The 19,450-nt window shown below is 35.3% G+C and overlaps 2 protein-coding genes and 1 pseudogene across 2 annotated transcripts; 1 reads left to right on the top strand and 2 right to left on the bottom strand.

The window, feature by feature from the left end:
* Positions 1 to 3,472: 3,472 nt before the first annotated feature.
* On the bottom strand, positions 3,473 to 6,097 carry LOC120214806 (annotated as a pseudogene).
* A 3,915-nt stretch (positions 6,098 to 10,012) lies between these two features.
* Positions 10,013 to 12,450, bottom strand: LOC120214807 (purple acid phosphatase 2-like). The gene is made up of 8 exons (XM_039212614.1): positions 12,239 to 12,450; positions 11,964 to 12,161; positions 11,758 to 11,869; positions 11,285 to 11,514; positions 10,992 to 11,130; positions 10,669 to 10,889; positions 10,401 to 10,522; positions 10,013 to 10,297 (listed from the first exon to the last, which is right to left on the bottom strand). The coding sequence occupies exons 1-8, from the start codon at positions 12,416 to 12,418 to the stop codon at positions 10,108 to 10,110; spliced, it is 1,392 nt and encodes a 463-aa protein (XP_039068545.1). The 5' UTR covers positions 12,419 to 12,450; the 3' UTR covers positions 10,013 to 10,107.
* Positions 12,451 to 16,260: 3,810 nt separating this feature from the next.
* Positions 16,261 to 18,759, top strand: LOC120214808 (cysteine protease RD19A-like). Its single transcript, XM_039212615.1, has 4 exons — positions 16,261 to 16,746; positions 16,832 to 16,951; positions 17,645 to 17,891; positions 18,369 to 18,759. The coding sequence occupies exons 1-4, from the start codon at positions 16,270 to 16,272 to the stop codon at positions 18,644 to 18,646; spliced, it is 1,122 nt and encodes a 373-aa protein (XP_039068546.1). The 5' UTR covers positions 16,261 to 16,269; the 3' UTR covers positions 18,647 to 18,759.
* Positions 18,760 to 19,450: the final 691 nt, after the last annotated feature.

Genomic DNA, 19,450 nt, shown 5'->3' with positions numbered 1-19,450 from the left:
GTTGATGTACTCTTGACCATCTTTCAAACCCGACATCTTCTAGTTTGAGCACACTGAGGCAAAACACGTCTTAAACAATTTATATGCTTATTGAAATCCACTTCCCGATAAGCTTTTACAGCCTTCCAGTATGTCCATTTGTGCTTTTTTATACCAGCAGACCTTGATTTTAGATTTCTATACAAATGAACACCACAAAGTCCATGAAAAGCATCTGGGAAACACCTTCTAACAGCGTTGTCAATTGAGTTTGCCCTATCGGATATGATTGTCAGATTGCTAATAGGACCTATGCAATCCCTAAGATGCCCCATAAACCATGTCCATGAATCAGAGGTTTCAGATTTGCCAACCCCGTAAGCTATTGGCAATATCCCATTGTTAGCATCCATGGCTACTGCTAATAAGTTTACTCCAAGGTATCGACCTTTCAAATGTGCTCCGTCAACTATAATAACTGGGCGTATGCAAGTAATAAACGAACGAATCTACAAAATAATATACACAAGAATATAATCATTTAAATGTGAAATGCATGTAACTAACAAAAATGAGTCAACAAAATTATATTGATTTACTAACCGTAGCACCAATGGCGATAAACAGCAACTCAAAGCGTCCATCTCTATCTGTTTTGATATGAGTTACCGACCCAGGATTTTTCAGCTTTAAATTGTGACAATAAGCCGGCAGTTGGGCAAACGATGCTTCTGGCGACCCCCTCAACAATTCCAAGGCATAACATTTGGCTCTCCAAGCTTGAGAATATGATATACTAATCTTGAACCGAGCATTCATGTCAGTCATAATTTCATGTCCCCGATATACCCTGCCATTCAAAAACATTAACTCAGCCAGAAAACCACCCAACACCTTTTTGTTTGCCTGTCTATGGTGAGGAAAAACTTGGGTTCTTGAACATGTATGTTTATCAATAAAAGTCCTAACTTGAAACATTTTGCAATCTTTATTCTCTTTGCAATCATACGCCACGTACAGTTTTTGTCAATCATACACCTTGTTTTGAAACGATCTTTGCTTGATTTGTTAACTTTTAGTTGATAGCCATCTTCCACACATTTCGTATACAAAGCTATCTTCAAGTCTTCCTTTGTATCAAAACAATCATCTTTCTTGACACGAATAACTTTTGTGTAACAATCAACTGCTTTCTTTGCCAACTCTTCTTCCGGTAACTGAAGTAATTCTGGCATATTCCAGTTATACTCCCGTGGCATTTTCTTTTCTTCGGGGACTTTTTCTTCTTCTTTTTCTTCTTCAGGATTATATGAATTACAGAATGGATGTTCAACATGTTCATTCACAGTCGTAACTTCCTCCTCATTATCATCAACAACATCTTCCTCGGCAACGGGTGTTTCATCATCAAAATTCGGGTATTGACCAATATTAAAATCATTACACACATGGTCTGTTTCTTCTTCTGAAACATCATCAAAATCCGTGTATTGACCAATATCAAAGTCCGGATATTGACCAAGACCAAATTTCGAATACTGACTAGTACTCACAATTTTTTCTGTTGGCTCATCATCGTCTAACTGGTCAATACGAAAACCGGAATTTGGTGCTGAAAGTTGATTGGGATTTGGATTAGAGAAAGGTTGTGGGTTTTGAGAAAAACTTAGTTGATTACTACCCGCTACTGACCCAACAATACTACTTCTAGGTTCAACAACATACAATGTAACATCATCTTGTGAAACACTAATGTAAGCAATGAATCGTTCAACATCTTCATTGTCGGTTAACAAATAAACTTTACCATTTCTCTGATAAGATAGCCTAAATCCACTTAGGGGCTCTAAATTCAATTTATTTGAAACACGTAGCATTAGAGTTTCATAAGTTAACTTTTGTAAAGACAATTTTAGTTGAAGATTCATGGGTAAAGGCATATATTGTAAAACACCATGAACATTATCCCATGACCCTCCAAAACACAAATCTATCCAAACATGATCAACATTAGATGATTTCATGGTTGTAAATTAATTTACTAAACAGACGAGCTGCGAAACTAAAACCTGTTGCCGGATTGGGAAGGATGTCGTTGGATATAGGAACGGATGTCGCCGGAGAGAGTGATAGATGGAGATGGAATGAGTTGCGATTTAGGGATTTAGTTTATGATTTCAGTGTTATATACCCAAAATTTCAGTGTTGTGATTTACAGATTCTCGTTGCGATTTACGGATTATCGTTGCGATTTACAGATTCTCGTTGCGATTTACGGATTATCGTTGCGATTTACAGATTCTCGTTGCGATTTACGGATTATCGTTGCGATTTACGGATACGCGTTGCGATTTACGGATTATCGTTGCGATTTACGGATACGCATTGCGATTTACGGATACGCGTTGCGATATACGGATACACGTTGCGATTTATGTGTTCGCGTTGCGATTTTCATATTCGCTTCCAAAATCGCAATGCGAATTTGTACTATCGCATTGCGATTTTCAAGAATCGCGTTGCGATTTTGGAAACTGATTTGCGATTCTGGGGATCGCGTTGCGATTTTTATTTCGCGTTGCGATTTTGTTGGTCATTTTGGCAAATCCAAAAAAAGTTGGTTAAAATCGTATATTATAACTTTTTTTTGGTCACTGAGGCGATTTTCTCTAAATAAAAAGGTTAATTTAATTTCAACTATAAAATTTAATTAAGATATACTTTAATTGTAATTCTAAATAAAATTTATAAATTATATAATATCAAAAATTCATTCATAACGTTTATTTTAATAATTGTTTTAACCCTTATTATATATTTTTAAATATTGGCCCTCAACATTTTAATTAAGTAAAATGACTTTTTTTTATAAAAATCGTTAATCAATCAAATGTCAACAGGCAAAGAAACCGGCGGGACTGCTGCAACCATTGCTCATTCCGGAACGTCCATGGGAAAGTATTTCCATGGATTTTATAATTGGTTTGCCCAAAACTGATGGACTTTCAAGTATCATGGTTGTGGTTGACAGGTTTTCGAAGTATGCGACGTTCATACCTGCATCTAAGGTGTGTCCAGCTGTAGAAGCCGCTCGACTTTTCCTTAAGCACGTGGTGAAATACTGGGGAATGCCGAAAACCATCATTAGTGATCGGGACACACGGTTCACTAAGAGGTTCTGGACGGAGTTGTTCAAACTGATGGGATCGAGCTTGAACTTTTCCACCGCAGTTCATCCACAAACCGATGGGCAAACTGAGCGAGTGAATGCTCTGTTAGAGATCTATTTGAGGCACTATGTGAGTGCCAACCAACGAGACTGGCCAAAGCTGTTGGATGTGGCCCAATTTTCCTCGGTGATACATTCACATATATTTATTTATTGAAATGGAAAATCATGTCAATAATTTTTATTTAAAATTTTAATTTTTATAATTATAATATAAAATATATTTATAAAATAAAATGATATACAACAACTGTGTTTTATTTCAGAACAAGTCAATTCCTAATTTTATTTCAGAACTTTTATGTTTCTTTACAAATATGTTGACATTCCAATCAATTTCTTGATATACAACAGCTGTGTTTTAATACTAGTTCCCATTCGGAGGTCTATTCTATCCGATACCTTGGCAAGCAAGAATGTTCAGAGCCATCGAGAATCATGTAAACCCTGGTTATGCACGGTTCATGCTACGAAAATCATGTAACATATGACAGGAACCGAACCTGTGCCACCGGTTACCGGGATTTATGTATTCGATATCTGTTGTTTCGGCTCCTACAGAAGATGCTGCAGGATGGTGTATGTCGTCTCCTCTCATTGCAACAAAATTTGATTGCCTATACCTGATATAGGTATACTACCATCCTCACAATGCTGCAATCCTAAAGTGAGAGAGACGTTACTTCCACTTCCGAACCTCCGCAATTCCGACATGTGGTAAGAAGTGGTAAGGGATTTCACAAAACGATCACTAGTGCCATTGGAATGAGAAACTGAATCAGAAAAGAGACTAGAGTCATCCACATTAGGCCTCTGGTCCGTCCTCAGCCTCAGTAAGCAATCCTCGGTTTCAGCTTCTCCATGCGTGGTATATTGGAAACCAGCTCCGGTAGTTGATCCTGCGATATTTACGTCTGGAATGCGGTCGGATTTGGAATCTACCAACTGTCCAGTGTTACATCTCTCTGTGGCTGATGAACTCCCACTTTGCTGCAGATCATCACCCCTGTCCTCCAAGGTCCTTGTATCATCTTTTCCTGCTTTGATTGCATTTTCAGATGAAGAAATGGAGTCCATTTCTGAATCCGCAAGTTCTTCCTTGTACATCTCTTCCACCATAGGCTTCCAAAGACGCACTCTCGCATTTATAAACCAATTCGAAACCTGAATAGATGTAAACATGTCATCAAGGCAACAATTATGTAACATACAAAAACGAGCAATACGAAAAGAAAAACGGAAGATATGGCTAATATGCCACAGTTTGAGGCTATGGTCTAAAGAGATGCTTATGAATTCAAGCCATGTTTACAAATGGTATGGTAGTAGGATTTGTTTGTGATTACCTGACTTCTAGTTAAGCCTGTTTGTCTTTCTAGCATGATCTTCTCGGAATCCTTCGGGTAGCTGAACAACAACAAAAATAGCGAATAAGTATGATCGAGTTACAATGGCATCGGGATCTTTTCAAAAGATGGGAGTATCATGTTAAAACGTACGGATGAAGAAAATGCTCAAACAGCCAAGCGCGGAGAATCGAAACAGAGTTTTCGGGCAGCCCTCTCTGAGGCCTCCATGCATGTTGTTGCATGATACGGAGCTGCTGAAGAGCTTTCCGTTGTCTCGGCTGCTTCTCAACATAACGCAGACGAGCAATTCCTTCTCCTTTACCATTTTCTAAAGCATCTTGCTCCCTGAGACTTTTACGTGTTACCCGAATTTGACCGTTAATTGCATCCTTCAATCGTCGAAAATGACGGGATATAGTCTGCAGTGCAACTGCAGTGTACGGCTTAGCAGCTCCACACCCGGCTAGCACATCGAATGATAACACTACGATCTGCATCTGATGATAATACTGCTTATACCTACTATCAACCTGCAGCAACAAGTATTAAGCATCAGACACTATCTATCAAACAACAAAAATAACAAAGTGATCCGAATCCGATACTAACATTATCCAACATGAACAATAGCTTTGTTAACTTGCTTTTTTGTTCTCGTCTTTCGGCATGCGAAATCTCATTTTTATCGGAGGGTTCTTGCTGGTTCGAAGGTGCATTCTTTGATTCTGCATCCTCCTCCTTGTAACTCGTCGTCCGGTTATCTTGTGAGCTTCGATTTCTCTCCTCATCCGGCTGCTTTAAAGCCTTTGGAACATTAACAGCTTCTTCAAGCAATTCTTGTGCTGCCTTGAGATATTTGGAAGTCGGAATCGTCCTCGACGTACTCAACATTCTGTATGCATAGAAGTCCCCTTTATTTGAGCCTTGATTAGCTCCAGCAAAACCATATGGTAGATATTCTGCATTTCTTGATTGTTCATCTCTAGTAGAGCTGTTCCTGTTGCCACTGTCTCCCGTAACCGACGGATTAGGACTCAAGAACGAAGTGAAACCGCAATTGGGATTTCGGTATGGGATAGAGGGCATTCGAAATCCAAAGGGAATTTGAGGACCAAGGCTTAGTGACAATGCTTGACCTTGCAAGTTCTGACCATTGTGAAGGATATTGGCAGCACCATCCTTTGGATGCATAACTAGAATTTCATTTCTGCCATCTCTCCAAGCACCGAAATCATGTTCCACGACTCGTGATCCGTCGAGGCTCGACAAGATTTCTTGCTGCTGCGAAGTCGAATCCGAAGCCTCCACGGCCTGAATCTCGATGCAGTTTTTTCGTTGCTGAGGATTCCCAGAAAATGCCCCTGAATATGACCCGGAATTCATATACATCATCGTATTTGCCGGAAGAATCGGTGCCTCTGAGTACAAACCAGGCATTGATTCTATCGTATAGATCATCGCAGCAGTGTCTCTTTGGTTATCAGAACCTGTGTAATAAGCAGACATATTTCAACTCAGATTACATGGTAACCCCGATTAACTGAAAACTGGCAATTGAAATTACTTCCATTAGAAACAATTTCAAACACAATTCGTATATTTATAAATGAAAGAGAAAGTCAAAAATTATATATACAACATATATAAAAAAACTTACGGAGTACCTTGGAACCAGCAACATGAATTCTCAAAGGCACCTGCGTATCTGATGATGGTAACAATAGTCTCAAAAGATCAAACACTGGTGATCCCAAGAACCCAGAACAACAACTACTACTACAACCTAAAACAATTCACTTTTTCATCAAACTTTTTGCAGACTTCAAAAATTCATAATATTAACTTCTTTTCAGTTTGTACTTTGTTGCTTCAAATCAAATGTAATGATAATTTCAAACTCAAAAGGGTAGAGAGAGAGAGAAGGAAAGAAAAAGCAATGAATGAAATTATATCACTTTTTTCTGCTCCTTTTTCACTAATCATGCATGCATTCTCTATCCATCGTCATTTCCATCAAAACCCCACGTAAGAATTACACAAACTTGAACCCACTATATATACGTATATAGTTTCTTTTTCTTTTTTGAAGTTCTTTCTTTCTTCTGCTTCTTCCTCTTCTTCTTGTTAGGGGTTTTGTAGAGGATATGTGTTTGGTTAATGAGTTTCTATCTCAATAACTACCAGTTGGTGGAATTTCTCCTTCTTCTTCTTTGGGTTTTGTTGCGGGAATTTCTATCTCTAAACTACCAGTTGGTGAACCTAAAAACCTCCTCCAGGCTCATGGAAGGTGCGCTCTCTCTAGTTTTTATTTACTGTGCAATATCCACCATATAAGATTATTAACCCATATTCTACTCTCTTATTTGCTACGATATAATATAATAATAAAATTTAATAAATTTAGGGGTAAAGTATAGCAATGGTCACTGAACTTTTATAAAGCTTTCATTTAGGTCTCTCAACTTTTAAAACTTGTAATACAGTCCTCTAACATTTAGTCCGTTTGCAATATGGTCCCCGACCATTACACTGTCGTTAGTACATTTGCAATATGGTCACTGAACTTTTCAGGCGCTTGCATTTAGGTCCCCCAACTTTTAAAATTTACAACACAATCCTTTAATTTTATTCTAAACCCCAAATTCCTTTTCGATATCGAATTTCCTTTTTTTTTCTCTCTTCTCATTTCCAGCGTAATTTTCAGCAGGGGATGCATGGGAAATTCTAATCTAACTTTGAATTATGTGTAGGTGTTGACTTGAATAAGGGTCCATTGAGATAAGACACGACCAAATGACTATCGGGACCATCAATGATTCAAGGTGTAATGTTAGATACATGTCATCTCAAGTGAAGCATAGATGTTCGATGAAATGCTTGTGAGAAAAAAATGGGGTTAGAAATGCAAAGTTGACAAATACTACTAAAATGAACTAAGTATCATTGTTGAAGTCACCCACAAAGATTAAATTATTTTGTATAAATGGCATATAATAATTTCTTTGTTTAATCCTTATGGTTAAAGATTTTCCAACAGATGATCAAATATAATGAAATCCCAAACAACACATTCACCTCTCAGTCTTTTTCGCTCACATGCACTCTCGTTTGGTTTTTGTTCTTCAACTTTCCACAATGTAAAATTATAAACCTAAGCAGTGCACCATCTTTCAGCTTTTTTTTACAAAAAAAATGAGGAAGAATTAATGGAACGTATATTTAGAGCAGCTACTTGATATGTTGCCCGGTCATTGCACATTTGCACCTTCATTTCTGGCATGTATATGTTTGTTGCAGTGTCCTCTATGTTTTACAATGTATTTTATTGCTGACATGCCATGAATTTACAAGAATTATGAGGTTTTATGATTTTAGTTCCGCTATCTGCTTTAGATTCTCATCATGTTTAGCTATTCAGGAACATTAAACATGGAGCATTAGAAGTAATTATATGTTAAAAGGGTAGGCTATTAATGCATTTGCAACTGGTAATGTTATATTTGAAATCTAATGTCTATCTTAAACAACCCTCCTCCAGGCTCATGGAAGCTGCGCTCTCTCTAGTTTTTATTTACTGTGCAATATCCACCATATAAGATTATTAACCCATATTCTACTCTCTTATTTGCTACGATATAATATAATAATAAAACTTAATAAATTTAGGGGTAAAGTATAGTAATGGTCACTGAACTTTTATAAAGCTTTTATTTAAGTCCCCCAACTTTTAAAACTTGTAATACAGTCCTCCAACATTTAGTCCATTTTCAATATGGTCCCCGACCATTACACTGCCGTTAGTACATTTGCAATATGGTCACTGAACTTTTCAGGCGCTTATATTTAGGTCCCCAAACTTTTAAAATTTACAACACAATCCTTAATTTTATTCTAAACCCCAAATTCCTTTTCGATATCGAATTTCCTTTTTTTTCTCTCTTCTCATTTCCAGCGTAACTTTTCAGCAGGGGATGCATGGGAAATTCTAATCTAACTTTGAATTATGTGTAGGTGTTGACTTGAATAAGGGTCCATTGAGAGAAGGCACGACCAAAGGACTATAGGGACCATCAATGATTCAAGGTGTAATGTTAGATACATGTCATCTCAAGTGAAGCATAAATGTTCGATGAAATGCTTGTGAGAAAAAATGGGGTTAGAAATGCAAAGTTGACAAATACTACTAAAATGAACTAAGTATCATTGTTGAAGTCACCCACAAAGATGGAATTATTTTTGTATAAATGGCATATAATAATTTCTTTGTTTAATCCTTGTGGTTAAAGATTTTCCAACAGATGATCAAATATAATGAAATCCCAAACAACGCATTCACCTCTCAGTCTTTTTCGCTCACATGCACTCTCGTTTGGTTTTTGTTCTTCAATTTTCCACCATGTAAAATTGTAAACCTAAGTAGTGCTCTATCTTTCAACTTTTTTTTACAAAGAAAAAAAGGAGGAAGAATTGATGGAACGTATATTTAGAGCAGCTACTTGATATGTTGCCCGGTCATTGCACATTTGCACCTTCATTTCTGACATATATATGTTTGTTGCAGTGTCCTCTATGTTTTACAATGTCTTTTATTGCTGACATGCCATGAATTTACAAGAATTATGAGGTTCTATGATTTTAGTTCCGCTATCTGCTTTAGATTCTCATCATGTTTAGCTATTGAGGAACATTAAACATGGAGCATTAGAAGCAATTATATGTTAAAAGGGTAGGTTATTAATGCATTTGCAACTGGTAATGTTGTATTTGACATCTAATGGCTATCTTAAACAACCCATTAAACACTGTCAAATGGCAAATTCATGTTCAAAATTCCAAAACACTTCAATTACATTCTAAACCTCAAATTCCAAAATACTTTAATTACATTCTAAACTCTAAATTAAAGTATTTTAAAATTTGGGGTTTAGAATATAATTGAATTATTTTGAAATTTAGGGTTTAGAATGAAATTGAAGATTGTGTTGCAAGTTTTTAAAGTTGGGGGACCTAAATGCAAGCGCCTAAAAAGTTCAGTGATCATATTGCAAACGTACTAATGGCATTGTAACGGTCGGGGATCATATTGCAAATGGACTAAATGTTGGAGTATTGTATTGCAAGTTTTAAAAGTTGAGGGACCTAAATGAAATCTTTAAAAAAGTTCAATGACCATTACTATACTTTACCCTAAATTTAATTATCACTTTTATAATATTTAAAGATTATTTTGTAATTTAATAATTATTTTGTAATTTTTAAAAATGTAATAATAATTAAAAAAACAACATTTGAATATAATTTAACGACTTATTTGCTTCTTTCACTTTATTTAATTTCTCTATTATAATTTTAAGAAAAAATAATTCATATAAATTATAATTAAACTATTCCATCCTATACCCTCCGACGGTACATATAAACATCAAAGAAAATAACCGAAAGGGAAATTATGGAGTGGGGACAGAAAGGGAATTTTTTACTGATTATATTTTTTAAAAAAATCTAAAAAGAAAAAAGAAAGCAAGAGGGGAGTGCAACAATTTGTTATCCTCATTGGGAATACTCGTCAACTGGATGCCAGAATCTGTTGAAAAACCACATAGAATCAGCTTCGACGGCATATCCGTCATGGTTACGGTGCCAACTATAACGAGCATGAGTCCGATTCTTTATATCGAAAATGGCATGTCCGAAACTGGCTTCTCGATACGCTGAATACTCCGGTTGGGGCTCCGTCATGCTACGATTGCAGATAAAAGAGAGATATTCCGATCAAAGCCTTGCGACAATCATGCATGAAACAGAAGGAAAAATGTATGATATGATAAAAGAAAATTCTTTACTTGTTTGCTAAGCCTTCAATGTTCCCCCCATCACCAATAGTTATGTATATAGGTGCGGATTGATCCTTCACGGGCCTGCATTGACCATTTACGATATTGTATGCAATGTTCGATATACGTTCCTGTAATGTACAAAAATCAGTACCGAAGCAATTCGGAACAAGCCTTTCGATGAGAACGATAAACAAATCAATTTAAAAGACATGAATGAATTAATCATAGTCGGTTTTCGGAATACTAGTGCAGATATGGTGAAAAGACAGCTTACGGATCGTTCATAAGCATGGACATGACCGGCAAGTACGATATCGACTTTGTGCTCCACAAACCATTGCTCATACATTACTCTCATGGTTTCTCCTTCCATGTAGTGGTAGTTGTAGCTATTGTACCATGGGGAATGCATAAGAACGATTAACCATGGGGTTTCGCTCCGGTTAACTTTTGGTAGCTCTTGTTCAAGCCATTGGTATTGAGGGGTGCATTTACCTGTGGGAAAAATGATTGCAGATATTTATCAGATGAATCCAACATACGTCTCTGCTATATCAATCAAGTCCACAATTATGCAAAAAGATTGATATTCTTTACCATAGGCTGAATATGAAGATAACACTATGATGTAAGCAGAAGCTCTCTTGATTGAATACCAAAAGGGAGCAGTGCTTTGTGATGCTCTATACGGAACATGATATCGATGAGTGTAAGGCTTAAAAGGCTTGGTTTCACCCTGCACCAGAACCATAATCATGTTATTGTCAATTCACCCTGCCATATTATTCGAGAGTTCGAGAACAAAGAAACAGAAAATGCAGATAAACACGAATCAGACACAACAAGGTACGATGTTTACAAGCTAATCACACTAAGAACAAAATGCTTACAATTTCAGGGGCGAAGTCAATTTCGTGATTTCCAGTAGTCCATATCCAGGGTTGATATGCAACATTTCTCTCAACAAACCTTGCCCATGTATCCCACCTTACATTGTCATGATTCGGATGGTTATCGGCATACGAAAGATCGCCAACAAACAATACCGCTTGACCATTCTTCGGGTTTCTTTCATAGTGAGTGAGTGTGATATTCGAATCATAAGTCTGCCCAAGATCCCCTGCATAACCATTCCCAATGTCAAATTATCAATTGATCGAAAGACAAACAAGATAACCCCAGAAATATTGCACTATCACTTTCCTAAGTCGTTGCAGGCATTATTTTCATATGCCGGTTTGCAATGAAGACGCAAATGCAGCCCATACAAGTCGTCACTGTGCCGACATTCGGATTGTGACCCGAATGTACAGCAATACTAATACCTTAACCCAATTAAAGCAGTAAGCAAAGATTCATTTACCAATTATACCGAACGTGTAAGGGACATCAGGACCAACTGGAGGAGGAGTTGTAAACCAGAACTTTCGCATCGATTTACGATCACCAACCACGTAGTAATACTTAGTGTCATACTGTAAACAAACAAATACAGAGACTCAATCAAAATGCGGACCAATCAAAGCACGACGAAATAAAACCTAAACGTAAATCACTGCTTATATTTACCTCCAGATTTCTGATGGTGCAGTGATGAATGAAACCAGAGGTGTAATTGTAGAACTTATAAGTATAGACTTTCCCCACAGCCTTCTTCGCTTTGCAGTTCTCACTCCAGTAAACCACTGTATTCGAACCGGGTTCATCCGGGGTCACCCATGAAACAATCACGGCCTTCCCCACATGGTCGCCTTGTGTTATATGAACCTTGAAAAAACCAAAACACCGACATCACAAAACACACAAATAAATTGAATTGTCTGGATTTAAAACAAAACCCTCACCTGTTGGGGTGCGTTGTAACCGGGTGGAATTTGAAAGACGTCACTGTGAAGCGGCATCTCCACAGTTTTCTCCGCTTTCCTCACATAGATACTGGTCTTTCCCCCATTGCATGTTAACAATGAATTGAGAAGTAAAACAGAAACGATAACAACGAAACAAAACGAAGAAGAAGAATCCATTCTTTCTTTCTTTTTCAACGCCACGCTCCTTAGCTACTGATTTGCCGAATTTATACTGCTAAGAGTCCAAATTCAAAAAGAAAGGTCATCTTGATTTAATAATTTTAGTCACGGGATTCTGTAATTTTCTCAGTGAACTACAAAGAATATTCCTATGCATATATAGTAATACAGATTATGTAGTATTGAATCTCAACATCATGACAATTTAATTAATTTTTTTATACTAACAACAAAATCAAGTAAATTAAATGAATGAATTATTTTAATTATGTCTGTTAAAATAAAATTGAATTATTTAAAAAATATTATTTTTCATTCCTAAAGTAATTATTATGAATAAAAAATTATACATATATAACTCCATTGTTTTAATAATTAAATAATGTTTACACTTTTTGTTCGGAGCTTAAATTACACCCCTATTCTAATTATGGAAAAAATGTATATAATAATTTAATCACATTCAATTACAGTCGAAGTGAAATATTTAATTTTAGATAGAAAATATTATTATATTAATATTAATAGTTATTCAAATAAATATTGTATTTTCTGCTTTTTTTTTCAATTCACTTTCTTTTTTCAACTCATGTCCATTTGGACAATTTAAATTAAGAATTTAGACATTTAAAGATGTCTGATCGGTTCTTTTATTAATTTAGATTTTATATATTATAATAATTTATGGATTAAGATATTAAAATTATTATGAGATGTGAATTAGGGATGTATATTGATACACCTTCAGAGTTTCATTCCATTATTTGAATAAGTATTAATTTTATAGATTTTGGTATTTAAATTCACTTTTAATTACAAAATAGATAATTTATTACTTCTAATAGATTTGAATGGGTTAATGTCATAATTAGTCCTCCAATGTTTACTAAAATGAAGATTTTGGTCTCTATTCTTTTCTTTTTTTAGAAGTAGGTTGGCCCACCATTTCATTTTGGGGCAAAAAATCCTTCTGTGAATGAAAATCCTTAGATATCACACGGTTAACACTCTAAAACATGAGTCTTTTTACCCTAAAATAAATTGTTGAGGGTCAAAACGCTCCAGAAAAAATAATAAGAGCTAAAGTGATTATTCAGTCAAACGTTAGAGCCTTACTGCTATAAAATGAAAAAATTGATGCCAAAATGCTCTAGAAAAAAATAATAGAGGCTAAAACATCCATTTTGATAAACATTGGATGTTAATTTTGACATTATGCCAATTTAAATTTTGGTCATTCAACTTTTAATTAATCTGACTTTATGCGAATTTTGATATTCAAAAGATTATTTAAAATTTAAAATTTAATTGTTAGTGGATACGTATGTCTAACAAAGTAATATTATTTAATGATAATGATTAAATAATCTACAAATAAAAACTAAATTTAAACTTTTAAATAAATATATAAATTCAAATGTTTTTAAAATTTATAAATATTCAACCCTCTACCCTTCCTATCTGTACGAAGAATGTGAGTTAAGACTTAAGACGCTTTAAGAAGTGATAAAGCAAAGTGAACAAGAGGAAGGTGGGCGGGCAAGCCACGAGCAGTGGACCAGAACCCACTCGTTGACTGACCAGATTGGCCGGTCCATGATCGCTCGCCAATCACAATCACTTCACGCTCCTTCCTTTCAACGTGCTTTCGTATTCGTTTTCTTCTTCACATTTCGATTCCATTTCCCTACTTCACGTTTCTCACGCCTTTGTTTGTTTTCTCCTTTATGCATGTAGCATATCTAAGATGCTTTAACATTATTGCAAGATTTTTCGACCACACAACTCTATATATGATAAATATTATTATATATTCAGATATTTCAAGAGCAAATGATAAAATTAAGAATTTTATATTAAAGACATATAAAATTTAAAATTTTGTATTTGAATGATCTAATTTAAATTATTAATTATTAGAGAGGAGTAAAAGTATAATTTTATCGTATGAAACAAGAGAGATTAGAATATTTACGTATTATTCGGATTTGAACCGCTAAAATTTATATATCATATTACATATTAAATCAAAGTTGATATATAGTTTTTTAAACTTAATCTATTAAATTACATTAACAGTGTATTGGTGATATTCCAGAGGATATTTTCAAGGATCAGAAGTTATCATTTCGTGGTGGAACTTAGGGCTGTAAATGAGACGAGACAAATCGCGAGTTACTCGAGATCGACTCGATCAAAGATCGATAAATACTCGGATCGAATGGACTCGACTCGAGCTCGAGCTCGACTCGAGTTCTTAACGAGCCAAAACGAGCTACTTGATATTCAACTCGAAAAGCTCGTGAGCAGTTCGAAAATATAATATATTAAGATTTTATTTTTAAAAAAATAAATTAGTAATAATATTAATATTTATGTATTGATTTTTTTTAAATACAGTAAGATTTTCATGTATTTAAGGTTCAGGTTTGAGTTTGAGGCTTCAATCGAGTTAAGTTTAAGAATTTTTTTTCATTTCGAGCCTTTTCGAGCTGTTCACGAGCTTCAGTTCATGATTTCGAATCGAGCTTTAAAATTTTAAGCTCACGAATTTTCAAGTTGAGTCGAGCTCAATTTCAGAATTTTCGAGTCGAACTCGAGTATAGTCGAGTTCAACAATACTCGAGCTCGACTTGGCTCGTTTACACCCATAGTGGAACTTGCCTTCGAATAGATTAAAGATGACCTTAGCCCTAAACAAATGCAAAAGTTGGCACAAAGCTAAAGGGTGAGGAAAAGAGAAAGCTGTAAACTAAAGACAAAGTTCTCTTTCGCAGAAATATTATACATTTGTGTGTAAAGGGCTTTGAACCCATGACCTAATAGTTCCTTGAGAAACATTATACATTGATAGCCAACTCATACGCGATATGGGCCGGAGATATTGGATGCGGTCTAATCTCTAAAAAAATCATATAAATTAAATATTTTTATATTTTATTAATATTTAATTTTATATTTGTAAATTGTACATAACTTTATCTAAAACGTCGAGAATGTTAAAGAAAACAAAACTATGACCCACGTTGCACATAATTCCATGTCTGCAGTGTCAACAAGAAATAAAACGAAGCAGACTCGACAAAGGTGACCCAAAATCCACAATAAAAAAACCCAACATTACCATTTTCAAGGGATTCAATTATTTTATACGCTCAACCGACCCAACAAAACCCAAAAGCAACTGTCATTCGATCCTCACACTCCACTCAACCACGTGGCTTTTCCTCCTTGGCCACTCTTTCCCTTGCACTAAAGCAAACCTTCCAAGCCCCAAATACCCCCCATGACCGTTAGTTTTGATCTCAGTCAAATTCTGATTTTGCTCCCTCTAATATACTTGAAGTAAAATTTAATCCTTGCACTTTAAATCAACACAATTCGACAGTTTTATTTTTATAATGTTATTAGGGAGTTCGAACAATCAGAAAAGGAAACGTAAATTTATTTTATGACATATGAACTTAGAAAGTTATATTAGAAATATGATTGTATCCTTTAATATTCTCTCAATCCATTCCCACACGAACTATAATTGATCGAATAGTAAAATATAATTTAAGAGATCGAGATGATTTAAGATAGTGACATACCTTGACTAAAGAAAATACCATATTAATATTTTATTTGAAGTAGCTAACGGTGTTAATTGTTGAGATTAAATGATGACAATAGTAAAATAGAGATTAAATTATATTAAACTAAAGAACAAGGATTAATAATTAAGTTTTAGCATAATAAAGGGACTGAAAACGATTTTAACCTTTAGAGAACCGCCTCGATAACTATGTCAGCTATAAATAACGCACCTTCGTATATTTCCCTTTTTAAAAAAGAACGAAAAATAAATGGCTCATCACATTGCGTTTTCTCTGTTTGCTATATCCTCCTTTTTATCCGTTAGCTTGATTTCATCGGAGACTTTCTCGGACGTCGGATCGGAAGTTGATCCATTGATCAGGCAGGTAACGGACGGTCAGGATGGAGCCGAGCCACAGCTTCTGACCGCAGAGCATCATTTCTCTCTATTCAAGGCACGGTTCAAGAAATCGTACGGGTCGAAGGAGGAGCACGATTACCGGTTCAAGGTTTTCCGGGATAACCTGAGACGAGCAGCGCGTCATCAGAAGCTTGACCCGTCTGCGACTCACGGTGTGACTCAGTTCTCCGATGTTACTCCCCGCGAGTTCAGGAAGATGTATTTGGGATTAAGGAGATTGAGACTGCCTAAAGATGCGACCGAGGCACCGATTTTGCCTACCGATAGTTTGCCTGAAGATTTTGATTGGAGAGAAAAAGGAGCTGTCACGCCCGTCAAAAATCAGGTTTTTTTAAATCTGTAATTTGTGTATTTTTTAAAAAATAAATGAATTACATTTGAAATTTGTTTATGTTTGTTTGGTTGGTTAGGGTTCATGCGGATCATGCTGGTCTTTTAGTACGACAGGAGCCTTGGAAGGTGCTAATTTTCTGGCAACTGGGAAACTCGAGAGCCTTAGTGAGCAACAGCTCGTAGATTGTGATCATGAGGTTTGAATTCATTTTACTTGCTTTGATGTTCTTAATGTTAATGTATGCTTCGACTTATGGTTTTAGCCGGATTGTTACTTGTTTCGATTTCAAATTGATGTTCATTAAAGCTTTTTCCCTTTAATTTGTACTAAATGGTATGCATAATTTAAGATGTTAAGTCTCATTGAATTTGAAACATGATCAAAATTATTGCGTTGACTTGTGGATGATTAGTAAAACTACCTTGTAAGTTTGCAATTTGAAGAATTGCATTCGAAACTTGCTTGTTAATTTTTTTTTCATTGTTTAACAGGATAATGACATGGATATTATGAATACTTGAGGAACTTGTCACAAGAAAAAGAACCGATGAACTTTTAGGTTCTAATTATAGGATAATTGTTTGGTATAATGGCGTTCTTGTTTGTTTAATTTCATAAGTGGGAATAAACAGGCACGGTGGCATGATTTTATGTCAGGGGTGCGAACCTAAAAATTATATTAAAAATCTAAGGATACGAAATTACAAAATTTCAGGGGGTGCGAAATTAATTCATCGATAGAAAATACAAAGAAAACACCTAAATTAGATAGGAATTTGAAATTTTCAGTGGATGCGACATCACCCCTCGGTCCATCATTGGGAATAAGAAATTGATCATTTGACTTATTCATTGCTAAGAAAGTATGTAAATCTTCTTTGGTTTGTAGTGTGATCCGGAGGAAGCAGGTTCTTGTGACTCAGGATGCAATGGTGGGCTCATGAATAGTGCTTTGGAGTATACACTCAAAGCTGGTGGACTCATGCGCGACGAAGATTACCCTTACACTGGCACTGATCATGGGACATGCAAATTTGACAAGACCAAGATTGCCGCAAAGGTGGCTAATTTCAGTGTTGTTTCCCTTGATGAGGATCAAATTGCTGCTAATCTAGTGAAGAATGGCCCTCTTGCAGGTAAATCGATACAATATTAACCCTTCTTTTCCTCTTAAATAATTAGAAAAATCAAACAAGAAAATTAAAAATAATGTTACTATTACAGCATGATGGCTTTGAGGTGTGAAGAACATTTCTTCAAGACTTGATACAACATATCCCTTGTCACTCTATGCTGACTAGTGAAAATGACTAATAGAAAAATATTCTATTTAGATAACAAATAGATTTATCTTTTAGTAAGATACCCGTTCATTATCTGGTTTATTTACTTTTTCACTCCCTATCGATTTTGATATTAGTGAAATTAAGCCCTGATCTAGGAACTTTCTGGTAGTCATAATCTTCATTTTTTTTCTTTAAATACTTCTTGGGAGGTCCCTGCTTAAATTTCAACTGGTTTTATCTGACTGACATCATTTTTCGTTGATGGATTACGGGTTTCCATTTCGCATCGTTAATTCTCATTCATCTGCTTCTTTTTCAATGGCACAGTGGCTATAAATGCAGTGTTCATGCAAACGTACATCGGGGGTGTTTCTTGCCCATACATTTGCTCTAAACGTCTTGATCACGGAGTATTGTTGGTGGGGTACGGCTCGACAGGCTATGCTCCGATCCGGTTGAAGGATAAACCATATTGGATCATTAAGAACTCATGGGGACCAAACTGGGGAGAGAACGGGTTCTACAAAATCTGCAGGGGTCGCAATGTTTGTGGGGTTGACTCATTGGTCTCAACTGTTGCGGCTGTTAATACCAACTCTGAATAGTGTGTCTGCACAGACTATTTGGGAAACTTGATGTGTGTTTTTTACATTAAGCTTTGTGTGTTTCATGTCTCTGGATTGTGTTAAAATATATTCTTTTAGCATTTTACAATTTATATTATACTCAATGTATTTATATTTATTTTTCCACTAATGGAAATGATGATATGTGTCCCTTATTGGATGATATTAATTTAATTAAAAAATTGAATGATATTCATTTGTATTCTTATTGGAAGTTAAAAAGAGCGATGAAATTGGCATTGGCAATTAGACCAATACGAATTATGATTTAGTGAGCTGACGGGTATGACTGTAAACGAACTTAACGCACACGAACGGAGGTATGTTCATGTTCGTTCATTTAATAAATAAACGAACATAAACGAACACGAACATAAATAAACAAAATTTTTTGTTCATGTTCGTTCATTAAGGAATATAGTTGTTCATGTTCGTTTATTTAAATGATAAACGAACACAAATGAACGAACATAAACGAACAACACAAATACAAAAAACAAACTTATTCAAACACAACAAATGAATGTAAAAAAAAAGTAAACAACAAGAATAACAACTTAAAATTCATTAATATAACCTGTAACTTTAGAGTTAATTTGTTCGAATACGACAAAAACATACATAAATCATAAATAAGCTATATGAACATAATAAAGTCTTAAAGTTAATTTGTTTAACAAAACAATCTTCTTGAAATCCAAACAACTTCAATAATCTTCGTAACATATTCAACTTGCCCTCTGTTTGAACATAAATGAACGAACATAAACGAGCATATAATCG

Source organism: Hibiscus syriacus, unplaced genomic scaffold (assembly GCF_006381635.1).
Source record: "Hibiscus syriacus cultivar Baekdansim isolate YM2019G1 unplaced genomic scaffold, ASM638163v2 tig00110108_pilon, whole genome shotgun sequence".
NCBI classification, from domain to species: Eukaryota; Viridiplantae; Streptophyta; class Magnoliopsida; order Malvales; family Malvaceae; genus Hibiscus; species Hibiscus syriacus.
This window is presented reverse-complemented; position numbering and strand designations above follow the sequence as displayed.